Source organism: Scyliorhinus canicula, chromosome 2 (genome assembly GCF_902713615.1).
Source record: "Scyliorhinus canicula chromosome 2, sScyCan1.1, whole genome shotgun sequence".
Lineage (NCBI taxonomy): Eukaryota > Metazoa > Chordata > Chondrichthyes > Carcharhiniformes > Scyliorhinidae > Scyliorhinus > Scyliorhinus canicula.
The window spans coordinates 19,634,573-19,649,365 of NC_052147.1; the positions used below are offsets into that span (position 1 = coordinate 19,634,573).

The 14,793-nt window shown below is 45.3% G+C and overlaps 1 protein-coding gene across 2 annotated transcripts in view; it reads right to left on the reverse strand.

Moving 5' to 3' along the window:
* The window catches only part of trip11 (thyroid hormone receptor interactor 11), a 101,110-nt gene extending 87,258 nt beyond the window's left edge, over positions 1-13,852 (reverse strand). For both annotated transcript variants that reach the window (XM_038774568.1, XM_038774559.1), the window contains exon 1: positions 13,410-13,852. In XM_038774568.1, the coding sequence (XP_038630496.1) occupies positions 13,410-13,536 (127 nt within the window). In that variant the 5' untranslated portion in view covers positions 13,537-13,852. The remainder of the gene's footprint in view (positions 1-13,409) is intronic.
* Between the last annotated feature and the right edge of the window lie 941 nt (positions 13,853-14,793).

Consider the following 14,793-nt stretch of genomic DNA (forward strand, 5'->3'; position numbering starts at 1 on the left):
TCTCAGATACATTAGCTGAAACAGTTTAGTTTCTGAACATTAGCATATGCTAAATATCTTACCATTTAGCAGTGATGTATTCCTGTTTCAAAATATCAATACAGCTCAACTGAAATTATGCCAGAGTTCATTTTAAAAATGTAAGAAAGCAAGGTATGGGAATAGCTATACTGCCAGATGAAGCCTGTTCCTTTCACCAACCCCACTCTGTAGAATCTCTCGAGGGAGAAGCTTCTACATAAATACTCACTATTCCCCAAAGGATCGCCACACAAAACTCAAAAATATTCTTCCATCTTCCTATTCCCACAAGTCAATCCTAGTCTTCTACTATCCAAACAACCCTCCACATGCAGAGGAAACAGCTCCATGGGAGTATTTGACTACCGCAGTTTATCCCCACAGCCACTTATCCTATTGGTAGCCATTTATTCAGCCTTCATTTTGTCTGCAATTCAAATGCTTTTGTTGGGAATTAGGTCCAATATACTCTCAATCCTTTTGGAGGGAAGAATACCCATTGAAGAATTGGTTCTGATGAAAAGTCATGACCTGAAACGTTAACTCTGTTTCTCTCTCCACAGATGCTATCAAGCCAGCTGAGTATTTCCAGAATTTTTTATATCCACATATAGGATCAGTATTGTTTAATTTTCTCTTTTTTTATTTAAATGTTATAGATACCCTAAAAAAAAAATGTTCAGCTGATTCATCAACAACCGTCCCTCCATCATAAGAGCAGGGGTGAAAATGTTCGCCGATGTGAGATCCCTCAGGTACTGAAGCAGTCCCCGTCTTCATCCAGCAAGATCGGGACAACATTAAAGTTTGGACTGATAAGTGACGAATAACAATCTGGCCACACAAGCACCAAGTAATGACCATCTACAACGAGAGAGAGAATCTAACCACCTGCCCACGATGTTCAGCAATATTACGCCGATCATCAAATCCCTAGGGGTGATCATTCACCCTAAACATAACTGGACCAGCTAGATAAATACTGTGATAAACAGAATATAGTTCCGTAGGAATTCAGTGGCAAGGAACTGACCTCCTGAGTGTGATGGAATATTCTTCACTTGCCTGAAACAGGGCAATTCCAACAACACTCAAGAAGCTCAACATCAGGGTAGCACGGTGGCACAGTGGTTAGCATTGCTGCCTCAAGGAGTGGCACAGTGACTAGCTCTGCTGCCTCACAACGCCGAGGACCCGAGTTCAATCACATCCCCTCGCCCGTGTGGAGTTTGGACATTCTCCCCGTGTTTGCACACCCAAAGATGTGAAGGGTAGGTGGATCGGCTAAATTGCACCTTAATTGGGAAAAAAAATTGGGTACTCAAAAACTTATTTTTAAATATCGTCCTCTAGGACAAAGCAGGATTGGTGCCCCAGCCACTACTTTAAACATTCACTCCCTCCACCACTGGTCCACAGTGGGAGCAGTGTGTACCATCTACAACAGGGGTGGGCAAACTACGGCCCACGGGCCGCATGCAGCCCGCCAAAGGTCTTTATGCGGCCCACCAAGTCACTAAAAAAAAAAAAAAAATTAAAAAATTTTTTTTTTTTTTAATTTTTTTTAAGGTTAATGGGGGGGCTGTTGGGTTACTTACTGGTATAGGGTGGATACGTTGACTTGAGTAGGGTGATTATTGCTCGGCACAACGTCGAGGGCCGAAGGGCCTGTTCTGTGCTGTACTGTTCTATGTTCTATATGAGGCACCCAGAATCATAACCGGGTGAAGTAATTATTTTACTTAATATACTATGCGGCCCTTTAAAATTGTGAATTTCTGAATGTGGCCCTTGCACGGAAAAGTTTGCCCACCCCTGATCTACAAGGTGCACTGTAACAACCCACGAAGGCTCCTTCGACTGCATCTTTCAAACCCACGAGCTTCACAACCTAGAAGGACAAGGTCAGACACATGAAAACAGCACCACCTACAAGCTCATCTCCAAGCCATTCACTGTCTCTCTTGGAACTATATGAACATTCCTTCAATGTCCCTGGGTCAAAGTTCTGGAACTCCCTTCCCAACAGCACTGTGGGTATGGCTACACCACATGGACTGCAGTGATTCAAGAAATTGGTTCACCAATGCCTTCCCAAGTTACATTTGGGATGGGCAATAAATGCTGGCCTTTCCACTGGCAATCGGAAAAATAACTTCTAAAAACATGGACAGGGAAATAGAATATGGGTTCTTTCATTTGGCTAACGGTGTTTTCCCTTCCTTGTGCGGAGTGTGACAATTTCCTTTATTTCAGGCTTGTCCAAAGTATGGTGCGGGACCCCTCTATGCAGCACCCAGCACCAATTTTCAAAATCCTGGCCAATCAGGTGAGTTTCAATGAACAATCATTCTTGGAGCTGTTCCTCCAATCATGGGTGTTATCCTCTCCTGCTTTTGCTTCTGATAAACAGTGTTACATTGCTTGTTTGTAATATGTCATTATCTCTTTGCTTTACTTCCAGAATGATCTGAAGGTTGGATTTCAAAGAAACTACCAATCTTCAATTCAAAGCAAAATAGGTTCAATGAATTAAATACAAGAGTTTGTTTTCACAGAACTATAACGGGTGATAAAGTAAATCAGAATAAGTATTAACTGTATTTAACTACAAGTATTAACTATGCTATATCTCCCTCTGTAACTGCTGTCTAGTCACTCCTGGTTCGGAGAGACCCAAGGTCCTTTGAGTTCACTTATTTGTACATGAAACTAGTGCTGCCATCTAGTGATTGTCTTATACTATGATGTAGTTGTTAACTCTTTATATACCAGCATATATACATGTCACTATAATCAGTAGCAAATGAGAGAATGAAACAGTGTTTGGAGAAGCAGCGAACATGCACTAGTAAACATGCTGAAGGCTACCGAGCTGAGGAAAGCAAAGGAATGGCGAGACTGTCGCTCAGGGAGTCAGGTATCTCTGGCCCAGAGTCCAAGGAAAGCGAGCCTGGGTGGGGATCCTGGGAGGCCATATTTTTTATGTGGCCAGGGGGTGGAGTGGCGTTCTGGCGGGACCTCGGTGGAGTGCCATTTCTGCATCTGTGCGGGATGCGATGGGTGGGTGCTTGCAAGAGAGTGGATGGGTGGGAATGAGATTTTGTCGGGGTGAGTGGCAGTCTGCCTTATGCCCAGTCTCGGGTATCTCACTCACTCTTCTCACCATACACACGTATCCACACGTTATTTATATTACTTTGTGCACTGCTGCCTCACAGCTCCGTGGACCCGCTTCCATCTCGGCCCCGGGTCACTGCCTGCGTGGAGTTTGTACATTCTCCCCGTGTCTGAGTGTGTCCCATCCCAACAAATCCAAAAGGATGTGCGGAGTAGGTCAATTGGTCACGCTAAATTGACCATCATTTGGGGGAAAAAAAGAATTGGATACTCTAAATTTATATTTTTTTAAATAAAGCAAGCTATGCAATCTTTTTGCATATTTTCTCAATTAAAAATTATGTTGCTTTTTTGTTTAAACTTAACAATTTGTTATGACATTGTTGTGCTTTTTGTCAACGATTGTTTCTTTCCTTAAAGCCTCAACTTTTTTTGGGAAATTCAGTTTACTTTTGTGCCAAAGCTTGTCTTTCTGTTACTTGCCCATCGGCCCCTTGATTGAGAAAATATGCAAAAAAGATTTCACAGCTTGCTTTATTTTGACTTAAAAGTTTTGTTTTTGAATGCTAATGACGTGCTTTTAAAAACAACGATTTAAATTGAGAGATTTTAAACGGGGGCTGAAATGCAAAACTGTCAATGTACAATTAATGATTTCGGCAGTGATCATCTGTTGACTGCTGATGTGTTTATACTCATTAGGTAAATCAAGCATCACAAAATTAATCGTGCTGTATGGCAGAATCACAATGGAGTAAACACTCACTGCAGTATATGTCAGACAAGGAACAGCACCAGGAACTTGGCATGATACTGTTGTAAGATTCCTGCTCAGGGATTTAAATGCAGCACATTTCCTGTGAGACCAACATGACCAAACAAGTAATATGGAGACACAAGAGCTTTGAGCTGCATAAACTACTTAACAAGCATAAAACCACAATTCCACACAACACATACGCAACGTACTCTCGTCCCGCTGTATCATTTCACAAGCCCCAGGCAATATTTCCTGCTTTCTTCCAAGGAATCCTCTCACATGAACACTTCTTACAGTTAGCCGAATAACTGACTGGACTACTGCTTCAAGGCAAAACGAAAATTACAGTCAAGGATTTCAGCTTTAAGCCCAAACGGTGATCCAAGTGGAAAATTGCCCTAGTTTTGAGAACTAGTCCCTCTAGTTCTATTTGTCGAACATAAAATCCACCATGAACCATCGCAATGTGGCAGCTTTTCAAAACATAGTATTTTTCTTTAATTTTGCATTTGAAAATATTTGTTGATCATATTTAAGAGTGGTAACCAGGTGCAGTGTCATTAATACAGCTGCCAATAGATTTATTAAAATTAAGCATTTTAAATCCAACTATTCGGCGAGCAACGCAATATAAATAACTGAAAGTTTTTAAAAATAAATTTAGATTCATTATTTCTAATTAAGGGGCAATTTAGTGTGGCCAATCCACCTCGCTGTTAGCATTTCTGCCTCATGGTGCCAAGGTCCCAGGTTCGATCCCGACTCTGGCTCACTGTCCGTGTGTAGTTTGCACATTCTCCCCACGTTTATGTTGGTTTCACCCCCACAACCCAAAGATGTGCAGGCTAGGTGGATTGGCCACACTACATTGCCCCTTAATTGGAAAAAATTAATTGGGTACTCCAAATTTATTTTAAAAATTAAATAAAACACAGAAAATACTGGGCAAACTCAGCGGGTCTGACAGCATTCGTGGTGAGAAAAGGGAGCTAACGTTTCGAGTCTGGATGACTCTTTGTCAAAGGAATCACTTACTAGTTACTTTGGTGTACAGTAGATACTATTAGTAAATTCTTAAAATATAAAAGCTTGTGAAAGTCCACGCACCTGAAATGTATATATTTTGGAGTCTCCTCAAGTGTCTGGAAATAGGCATAATTAGCAGAAATACACATTAGTAATTAGGTCAAAATGGGGGCATGGCCAGTTCCGTAGCCAGAACCAATTTCTAGTATCCTGTTGTTTAAACTAGTGCGGCAGATCACAGGAACCTGAGTGCACTGAAATTAATTTGTGCTTAAAATTATGAAATCCTTTGTACTGATTTAGCCGGTTTCAGGTAAATTGCACTGAAAAAAATACCACTGCAACCTAATGAAAAGACCCCAGCCCTAACCTTTAACTCACATTTAATTTCAAAATTGATGCTGGTTCCGTCTCTCTGCTCATGGGATTCACGTGGATTACAGATTTCATGATATTATTCGAAGAGGAGCCGGGAGTCAACCGAGCATTTCTTTCATCTCTACACCAAGGGAAGCAAACTATTTGGTGATTTTCTTTGTGTTGCTTGTTATGATGCCCCTGTCACAGAACATCTGATGTATTTCCTGCATAACAGTCGCTGCATTGCATGACGTATTTGAGGACACGGACAGGACAAACACTCAAACTTATTACCACGTAATGTTGAGAGATAAATCTTTAATTCCAAGATGATTACTCACCTTGGAAACCCAGTCAACATCCAAAGATGTGCAGGTCAGGTGGATTGGCCATGCTAAATTGTCCCTTAGTGCCCAAAGGTTAGATGTGGTTACAGTGATAGGGCGGGGGAGTGAGCCCATGTGAGGTGCTCTTTCAGAGAGTTGGTGCAGACTTGAAGGGTGGAATGGCCTCCTTCTGCACTGTAGATTCTATGTTAAATCAACACGTGGCTCTAAAATAACACCAGTCATGGTACCAACGTTTTCTCCCCCATGGCAAGAGCTTTCAAATTAACTTCAGGTTATGTAAACATTGGGCTGGATGGCTTTATCACATTCAAACTCTGAGCTCAAACTCCCATTTACACCACCATCGTCAACTAGGTGAGATCAGTGGACTGAAGATCACCATCAAATCTGGCTGAACCCCCATATCTCTGCTGAATGCAGACGCCAAAATACTGGCCAAAATCCTAGCCAAAAGGCTAGAAGACTGTGTACCTGAGGTGGTCACAGAGGACCAGACAGGCTTTGTCAAAAGTAGACAGCTTACCGCGAACATCAGGTGCCTGCTGAACGTGATAATGACCCCCTCCGGGGAGAGAACACAAGAGGTGATCGTCTCCCTGGACGCAGAAAAGGCCTTCGACAGAGTCGAGTGGAAATACCTCAGAGGTACTGGAGCGGTTCGGGCTTGGAACAGGGTTCACCGCTTGGGTAAAGCTCCTGTACAACGCTCCCATGGCGAGTGTACAGACCAACAATACCAACTCCCAATACTTCCAGCTGCACAGGGGCACCAGACAAGGATGCCCACTGTCCCCGCTGCTGTTCGCACTAGCAATTGAACCACTAGCAATCGCGCTCAGGGCAGCAAAAAATTGGAGGGGGATCCGAAGGGGAGGTAGAGAGCACAGAGTCTCACTCTATGCGGATGATCTGCTCCTCTATATCTCGGACCCACAAAGCAGCATGGACGGAATCATCGCGTTCCTGAAAGAGTTTGGAGCCTTCTCGGGCTACAAACTCAACATGAGCAAAAGTAAGATCTTCCCATTACACCCGCAAAGGGGGGGGGGGGGGGGGGGGGGGGGGGGGGGGGCAGCACTAAAGGGGCTGCCGTTCAAACAAGCCCGACATAAATTCCGCTACCTGGGGATCCAAATAGCCCATGACTGGAAAGGGATCCACAAATGGAACCTCACCAGCCTGACGGAGGAAGTTAAAAAGGACCTGCAAAGATGGAACACACTCCCGCTCTCCCTCGCGGGGAGAGTTCAGACGATCAAAATGAACGTACTGCCCAGGTTCCTCTTCCTGTTTAGATCCATTCCGATCTACATCCCCAAGGCCTTTTTCAAAGCGCTGGACAAACTCATCATGGCGTTCGTATGGGGGGGTAAAATGCTAGGATCCCAAAGAAGGTCTTACAAAAAACAAAACCAGGGGAGGGTTAGCCCTCCCGAATCTACAATTCTACCACTGGGCAGCAACAGCCGAGCGAGTAAGGGGATGGATCCAGGAGCCAGAAGCTGAGTGGGTGCGTGCGGAGGAGGCCTCCTGCATGGGAACCTCCCTCCGGGCCCTCGCCACGGCAGCACTCCCATCCCCACCCAAAAAACACTCCAGCAGCCCAGTGGTGACAGCCACCCTCCAATCCTGGAACCAACTGCGGCAGCAACTTGGCCTGACCAAAATGTCGAACAGGGCTCCCATCTGCAACAACCATAGGTTCACACCAGCACTGACTGACGCCACCTTCAAAAGGTGGAGGCAGGACGGGGGGACACTGACAGTCAGGGACCTATACACGGACGACAGGATCGCAACACTGGACGAACTGACAGAGAAATTTCAGCTAGCTGGGGGGAACGAGCTACGGTACCTGCAGCTCAAAAACTTCCTACGAAAGGAGACAAGGACGTACCCACAACCGCCTCGACAGACACTACTGGAAGACCTACTGGACGCAAGTATCCTAGAGAAAGGGAACTGTAGTGACATGTATGACCGACTGGTAGATAGGGACGACACCGTACTGGACGCAACAAGGAGGAAATGGGAGGACGACCTGGGGATGGAGATAGGGTGGGGACTCTGGAGCGAAGCACTGCATAGGGTCAACTCCACCTCCACGTGCGCAAGGCTCAGCCTGACGCAACTAAAAGTGGTACATAGAGCCCACTTAACAAGAACCCGTATGAGTAGGTTCTTCCCGGAGGTGGAAGACCGATGTGAACGGTGCCAAAGAGGCCCGGCCAACCACGCCCACATGTTCTGGTCTTGCCCCAGACTCGTGGAGTACTGGACAGCCTTCTTCGAGGTTATGTCCAAAGTGGTGGGAGTGAGGGTGGAGCCATGCCCGATAGTGGCGGTCTTCGGGGTTTCAGAACAGCCAGATATATTCCTGGGGAGGAGGGCGGACGCCCTTGCCTTTGCCTCCCTGATCGCCCGCCGTAGAATCCTGTTTGGCTGGCGGTCAGCAGCACCGCCCAGAGCTGCGGACTGGCTGTCCGACCTCTCGGAATCTCTCCAAATGGAGAAAATCAAATTTGCCATCCGAGGGTCGGACGACGGCTTCCACAGAACGTGGGAGCCATTCATGCAACTGTTCCGGGACCTATTTGTGGCCAATGTACAAGAGGAAGAATAGTCGGGGGAAGGTAGCGGGAGGGGGGGGGGCTACAGGTTCGTTACGGGGGTTCGATGGCTAGCTAAGGCCCAAAACCAAACTAAATAAACATGTTGGGGGGGGGGGGCGCAGTTACTACTACGAAGATGCTTACCTGTAAATATGTATGTTAATTTTTGCGTGTTTGTTTTTTTTTTCTCTCCTAACAATTTGTAATTTGTTCAATATAAAATATGAAAACTGAATAAAAACATTTATAAAAAAAAATCAAATCTGGCTGAACCACATAACAGGTCAGGTCCCATTTCCCGAGCCAAAACTTCACAATTCTGGAATGCAACCAGCCTCTCTACCTCCTCTACTTGTATTTCCAAGAAGTGGGAAAAATTCCCAAAATTCTTTGTGACTTGATCACTGAGATCTAGCCCATCCCATTAGTTGTCTCTGCTGTTTTTCTCCCTAGCTCACTCAGCCAAACTTCTTATAACATAGAAATAGAAGCAAGAGGGGCGGCACGGTGGCGCAGTTGTCAGCACTGCTGCTTCAAGGCATCCCGGACCTGGGTTCGATCCCGGCCCCGGATCACTGTCCATGTGGAGTTTGCACATTCTCCCCAGTGTCTGCGTGGGTCTCACCCCACAATCCAAAGATATGCGGGGTAGGTGATTTGGCCATGCTAAATTGCCCTTCATTGGAAAGACAGAATTGGGTACTCTAAATGTCTTTTAAAAAAGAAACGGGAGCGAGAGTAGCCAACTCTGCCATTCAGTATGATCATGGCCATTTGCCCCTCCACAACTCCCATGTTAATGAAAAATCTGTTGAACTCAGCCCCAAATATATTCAATGTACCAGCTTCCACTGATTTCAGGTATGGAGAAAAATTCCTCCTCATCTGTCTCTTAAATGGGAGACCCCTTATTTTTAAAACTGTGCCGCCTAATTCTGGGTTCCCCCACGAGAGAAAACATTCTTGGCATCAAGTCTGTCAAGAACTCTCAGCATCTTGTATGTTTCAATAAGGGGAAGCAGAGATAGCGTGAGTGAGCGCGTGCCTGTGAGGGAGAGATAGCACGAGTGAGCACACGGCTGAGGGAGAGGTCATGCGCGCCGATGAGAGATGGCGCGAGTGAGCACGCGCCTGTGAGGGTGAGATAGCGCGAGTTACTGCGCTTGTGTGGAGTATCCCATTGTCATGGTCATGTAGGTACCGACATAAGTAGAATGAGGAAAGAGGTTCTACTTAGAGCGCTTGTGGAGCTAGGCACTAAATTAAACAACAGAAGCTCCAAGGTTTATAATCTTTGGGTTACCAGAGCAACATGCAAATTGGCATAGGCTACATAACACTAGAGATGCCCACGTGGCTCAAAGACTGGTGTGGGAGAAGTGGTTTTCAGTTTGTACGGCATTAGCATCAGTACTGGAGAAAGTGGGGACTGCACCTTTAGAACGGCCAACATCTGAACCAGGGAAGTAAAAAGGGCTTTAAATTAAATGGGGGTGGTTCTGTAGATGGGATATGCAAGCTTACAAAAGGATATGACAGCATTACTAGGCGGCTATTTAGGTCATGATAACCAGAGTGTGACAGGTAGGGACAGAATGTACAAACATTTTTTTTTACATCAGCAACAAAGGGGCTGGTTTAGCTCACTCAGCTAAATCGCTGGCTTTTAAAGCAGACCAAGCAGGCCAGCAGCACGATTCGATTCCCGTACCAGCCTCCCCGGACAGGCGCCGGAATGTGGTGACTAGGGGCTTTTCACAGTAACTTCATTGAAGCCTACTCGTGATAATAAGCGATTTTCATTTCATTCAAGGGGGTCAAAAAGGGAGAAAATGGTCAAGGGAAAAAATAACAAGGCAAGATTAATGGTTCTTTACTTAACTCCAAGTAGCATTCGGCATGAAATAAATGAATTTCACAAATTGAGGTTAATGAGGATGATCTTATAGTTATTACAGAGACATGGTTGCAGGGAAATCAAAACTGGGAACTATATATTCAGGGGTATGTGACTTTACGTAAAGCCAGGCAAGAAGGAAAGGGTGGTGGGGTAGCTTTGTTAGTACGAGATGGAATAAGTAAAATAGCAAGAAATGATCTTGGATCGGAAGATGTAGAATCCACATGGGTGGAGGTAAAAAAAGAACATGGGGAAAACGACACTGGTGGGAGTTCATCTAAAGGCCCCTAAACAGTTGTTATATTGCAGGACAGAGAACACATCAAGAGATAAAGGCATGTAAAAAGGCTTTAATCGTGGGTGACTTTAATCTTCATGTAGATTGGGAAAATCAAAATGGCAGAGATAGTCATCAGGAAGAATTCATAAGAGTGCATTTGGAATGGTTTCCTCGAACAATGTGTTATGGATCCAACCAGGAATCAGGCTATTTTGGATCTGGTAATGAAGCAGGTTTAATAAACAATCTCAGAGTAAAAGATCACCTAGGATGCAGTGACCATAACATGGTAGAAGTTAGCATTCAATGTGAGAGTGAGAAACCTGGGTCAGAAACAAATGTGCTACACTTAAATAAGGGCAATTACAAAGGAATGAGGGCAGAGTTGGCTGGAGTGGACTGATAAAAGTTTAGCAGGAAAAATGTTGATCAGCAGCGGCAGACATTTCTGAAAATAGCTCATAACTCACAACAAAAATATATTCCAATGAGGAAGGAGGATTCTAAGAAGGGGATAAATCAACCATGGTTAACCAAGGAAGTGAAGAACAGTATTAAACTGAAAGAACAAGCATAATGCGACAAAGATTAGTGGCAAACCAGAGGATTGGGAAAGTTTTACAAACCAACAAAAGATGACGAAAAAAAAGAGGGAGAGGATAAACTAGCAAGTAATATGAAAACTAACAGCAAGAGTTTATTTAAATATATAAAGAGAGAGAGGCCAAAGTGAACATAGGCCCATTGGAGAATGAGACTGGGGAAATAACAGTGGCAAACCAGGAAATGGCAGAGGAGTTAAACAAATACTTTGTGCCAGTTTCCACAGTGAAAGACACTAATAACATTCCAAAAATAAATAATCAAGGGGCAGAAGGGCAGGAGGAAATAAATCCAATAACAATCTCAAGAGGATAGATACTAGAAAAACTAATACCTGTAGTGCTAAAGGCCGATAAGTCGCCTGGACCTGTTGGGTTGCTTCCCAGGATATTAAAGGAAGTAGCTACAGAGAGAGCGGATGCACTGGTAGTAATCTTGCAAGAATCTTTAAATTCTGGAAAAGTCCCAGAGGATTGTAAAACTACCAATGTAATACCATTATTCAAAAAAAGGAGGGAGACATAAAACAAGCAACTATAGGTCAGTCACCTTAACTTGCCATTGGGAAAATGTTAAGAGTCCATTATATATTTTTTAAATAAATTTAGAGTACCCAATTATTTTTTCCAATTAAGGGGCCATTTAGAGTGGCCAATTTACCTATCCTGCACATCTTTGGGTTGTGGGGGTGAAACCCACGCAGACACGGGGAGAATGTGCAAACTCGACACGGACAGTGACCCAGGGCCGGGATTCAAACCCGGGTCCTCAGCGCCGTAGGCAGCAATGCTAACCACTGTGCCACCGTACTGCCCTAAGAGTCCATTATAAAGGATGTAATAGAGCATTTAGAAATGCGTTATACTCGAGCAGAGTCGGCATGGCTTTATGAAGGGGAAATAATGCCAGACAAATTTATTAAAATTCTTTGAGGTGGTAATGAGCAGGGTAGATGCAGGAGAAGATGTAATAAACCTGGATTTTTTTTTATAAAAGTGTTTGATACCGCACAAAAGGCTAATTAAAAAGATAAGAGCCTAGGGTGTTGGAGTTGTGTATTAGCATGGATAGAGGGTTGGCTAACTGATAGAACACAAAGTTGGGATAAGATGAGCATTTTCAGGATGGCAACCTGTAACTAGTACAGAGGAATAGACAGGTTAGGTGAATAAACAAAAATTTGGCAGATGGAATATAATGTAGGAAAATATGAAGTTGTGAACTTTGGTGGGAAGAATAAAGGAGCTGAATATTATTTAAATAGACAAAATAATCTTTAAGAAACTTCAGCACAGAGGGATTTGGGGGTCTATGTACATAAATCACAAAAAAATAGCATGCATGGGAAGACAAATGGAATGTTGACCTTTATTTGAAAGGCAATGGAATATAAAATTCTTGCTAAAACTATACAAGGCACTAGTTACACCTCACCTGGAATACTGTGAACAGTTTTGGTCCTCTTATCTAAGGAAAGGTATATTGGCATTGAAGGCAGTCCAGAGAAGGTTCTCTCGATTGATCCTAGGTTTAGAGGGATTTTCCTATGAGGTTGAGCCTGTACTCATTGGAGTTCATATTGAGACATATAGGATTCTCAGGGGGCTTGATAGGGTAGGTGCTGAGGTTGTTTCCCCTTATGGGAGAGTCTAGGATCAGAGAGCATAATCGCAGAGTAAGGGCTCACCCATTTCAGACAGGAGGAATTTCTACTCATAAAGAGGGCAGTGAATCTATGGAATTCTTTACCACTGAGAGGCTGGATCAGTAGGTATGTTTAAGACTTGAGATAGACATCATCACTGTGCCAAGGACCTGGGTTCAATCCCAGCTCAGGATCACTGTTTGTGTCGAATTTGCACATTCCCCTGTGTCTGCATGGGTCTCGCCCCCACAATCCAAAAAGATTTGCTGGGTAGGTGGAATTGGCCACACTTAATTGCACCTTAATGAGGGGGGGGGGGGGGGGGGAGATTGAGTACTCTATTTTCAGCAGTGTTAACCACTGTGTCACCCTGCCATGGTCTTCTTAAATGGCGGAGCAGGATCGAGGGGCCGAGTGGCCCAACCTCTACTCCCAAGTCTCACGGAGGCACTAACTTAACCTCCCAAATAAACACTCATCTCCTCTGGCTCCTCCAGACCAGGGTACTTGCAGGCTCTGCACAGCTGCAGTGACACTTGGCCCAAACAGCTGTTCTTGTTGTGGGAACATATGGAAGAACGCATTCCCCACATACGACTGCAGGTTCTGTCAAGATCGACGGTTTTTAAAGAAAAGCGAGAGTGAAAGGTAAACCCATACAGCTTGCTGCGGCCACAGCCGAGGCGCGCCTCTGGCTGGCGTGGGGACAAGCTGGCGGACGGAACCTCTCACCTTGCACCTCCTCGGCGCCTTCTGCCAACATGTCTTTAGTGAAGCTGGAGAGCTGCCCGGTCAGGGAGGACAGGCTGCCGCCAACATGGCCCAGGCCCGAGCCGATCCCGCCGAACCAGGAGGACATGGCGAACGAGCGGCGGGGCAAGCAGGAGCTGGCTCACCGGGTCGCGATGGAGGTGGCGGAGGAGGTGGTTACCCAAGATCCTGGCTTCCTTCCCCCGCCAAAGGCCGGACCCAAAGGGGGGCCCGCGGCCTCCGGGACGGTGAGGGGAATTGTGGTGGGAGCGAGTGAATTCCCAGCCGATAGTGTCCGTGCTGCTACCGTCGAGCTGCTTATCTGTTATTGTTTCTGCTGCTCAGCTTGTCCGTCCGTCCGCCCGTCACTCACTCACTCCTCAGCCCACCTCCCTCCAAGCTCTTACTCTGCCAACTCAACGGCAGCCATATTGTCGGCGTCAGCAGTTGCGCGCCGCCCGGCACCCTGGGTACCCGGCCGCCGGATAGACCACTTGCGCCGCCGCCATCTTGGGGCGGGCTGCCGCGGGGGATTGTAGGGCAACAACAACACCTCTTTCCAGCAGCTGGCGCCCAGTGAACTCGGAGCCGCTGGCATCCGCCTGGCTTTGAAATAATCAAATTGAACCGATTGGTGCCGTCGGCTCGAACAAAAGCATTCTACCCAGAAAGTCCTCGCCTGGCGTAAACACCCAATTCATACAGAGAGGGGCGACTGACAATCCGAATCTGAAATCGCGGCATTGTTCACAGGTATTTTTTACAGTGCGGGCAGCACGAAGGTGCAGTGGTTAGCACTGTTGCTTCAGGGCGCCCGGGTCACTGTCCATGTGGAATTTGCACATTCTCCCCGTGTTTATCTGAGTCTCACCCCCACACCCCAAAAAGATGTGCAGGGTAGATGGATTGGCCAGGCTAAGTTGCCCCTTATTTGGGAAAAAAAGAATTGCTCTCAATTTAATTTTTTTAAGAAGTATTATTTACAGTGTGTGCACAATGCACGCCTGTCTCCGCGGTACCCACCTGTCAGGCTTCTCGACCACCGACAATAAACCCTCAATGAAATAAATGCAAAACCCTTCAGGTCCTGGGAGGTCTGAAGCAAAATTAGAATTTGCTGAAAAAAACTTGTAAGCCTGTAATGAAATTGCGAGACATGTGCACACGCACACCTCTTTTAACTGAGTTTTCAATTTGCCATTTTCTGCAAAATTGTATTATGTCATTTAAAAGAAATTCAATACAAATCCCAAGATTGTCTTTTGTATACACCAAATCTATTGAGTAAAGTCACACCTAATCCTCATTTTATTAAATATTTATACTCTAGCCGCTATCTTGTAGCTTAAATTTATTGGCTTTTTTT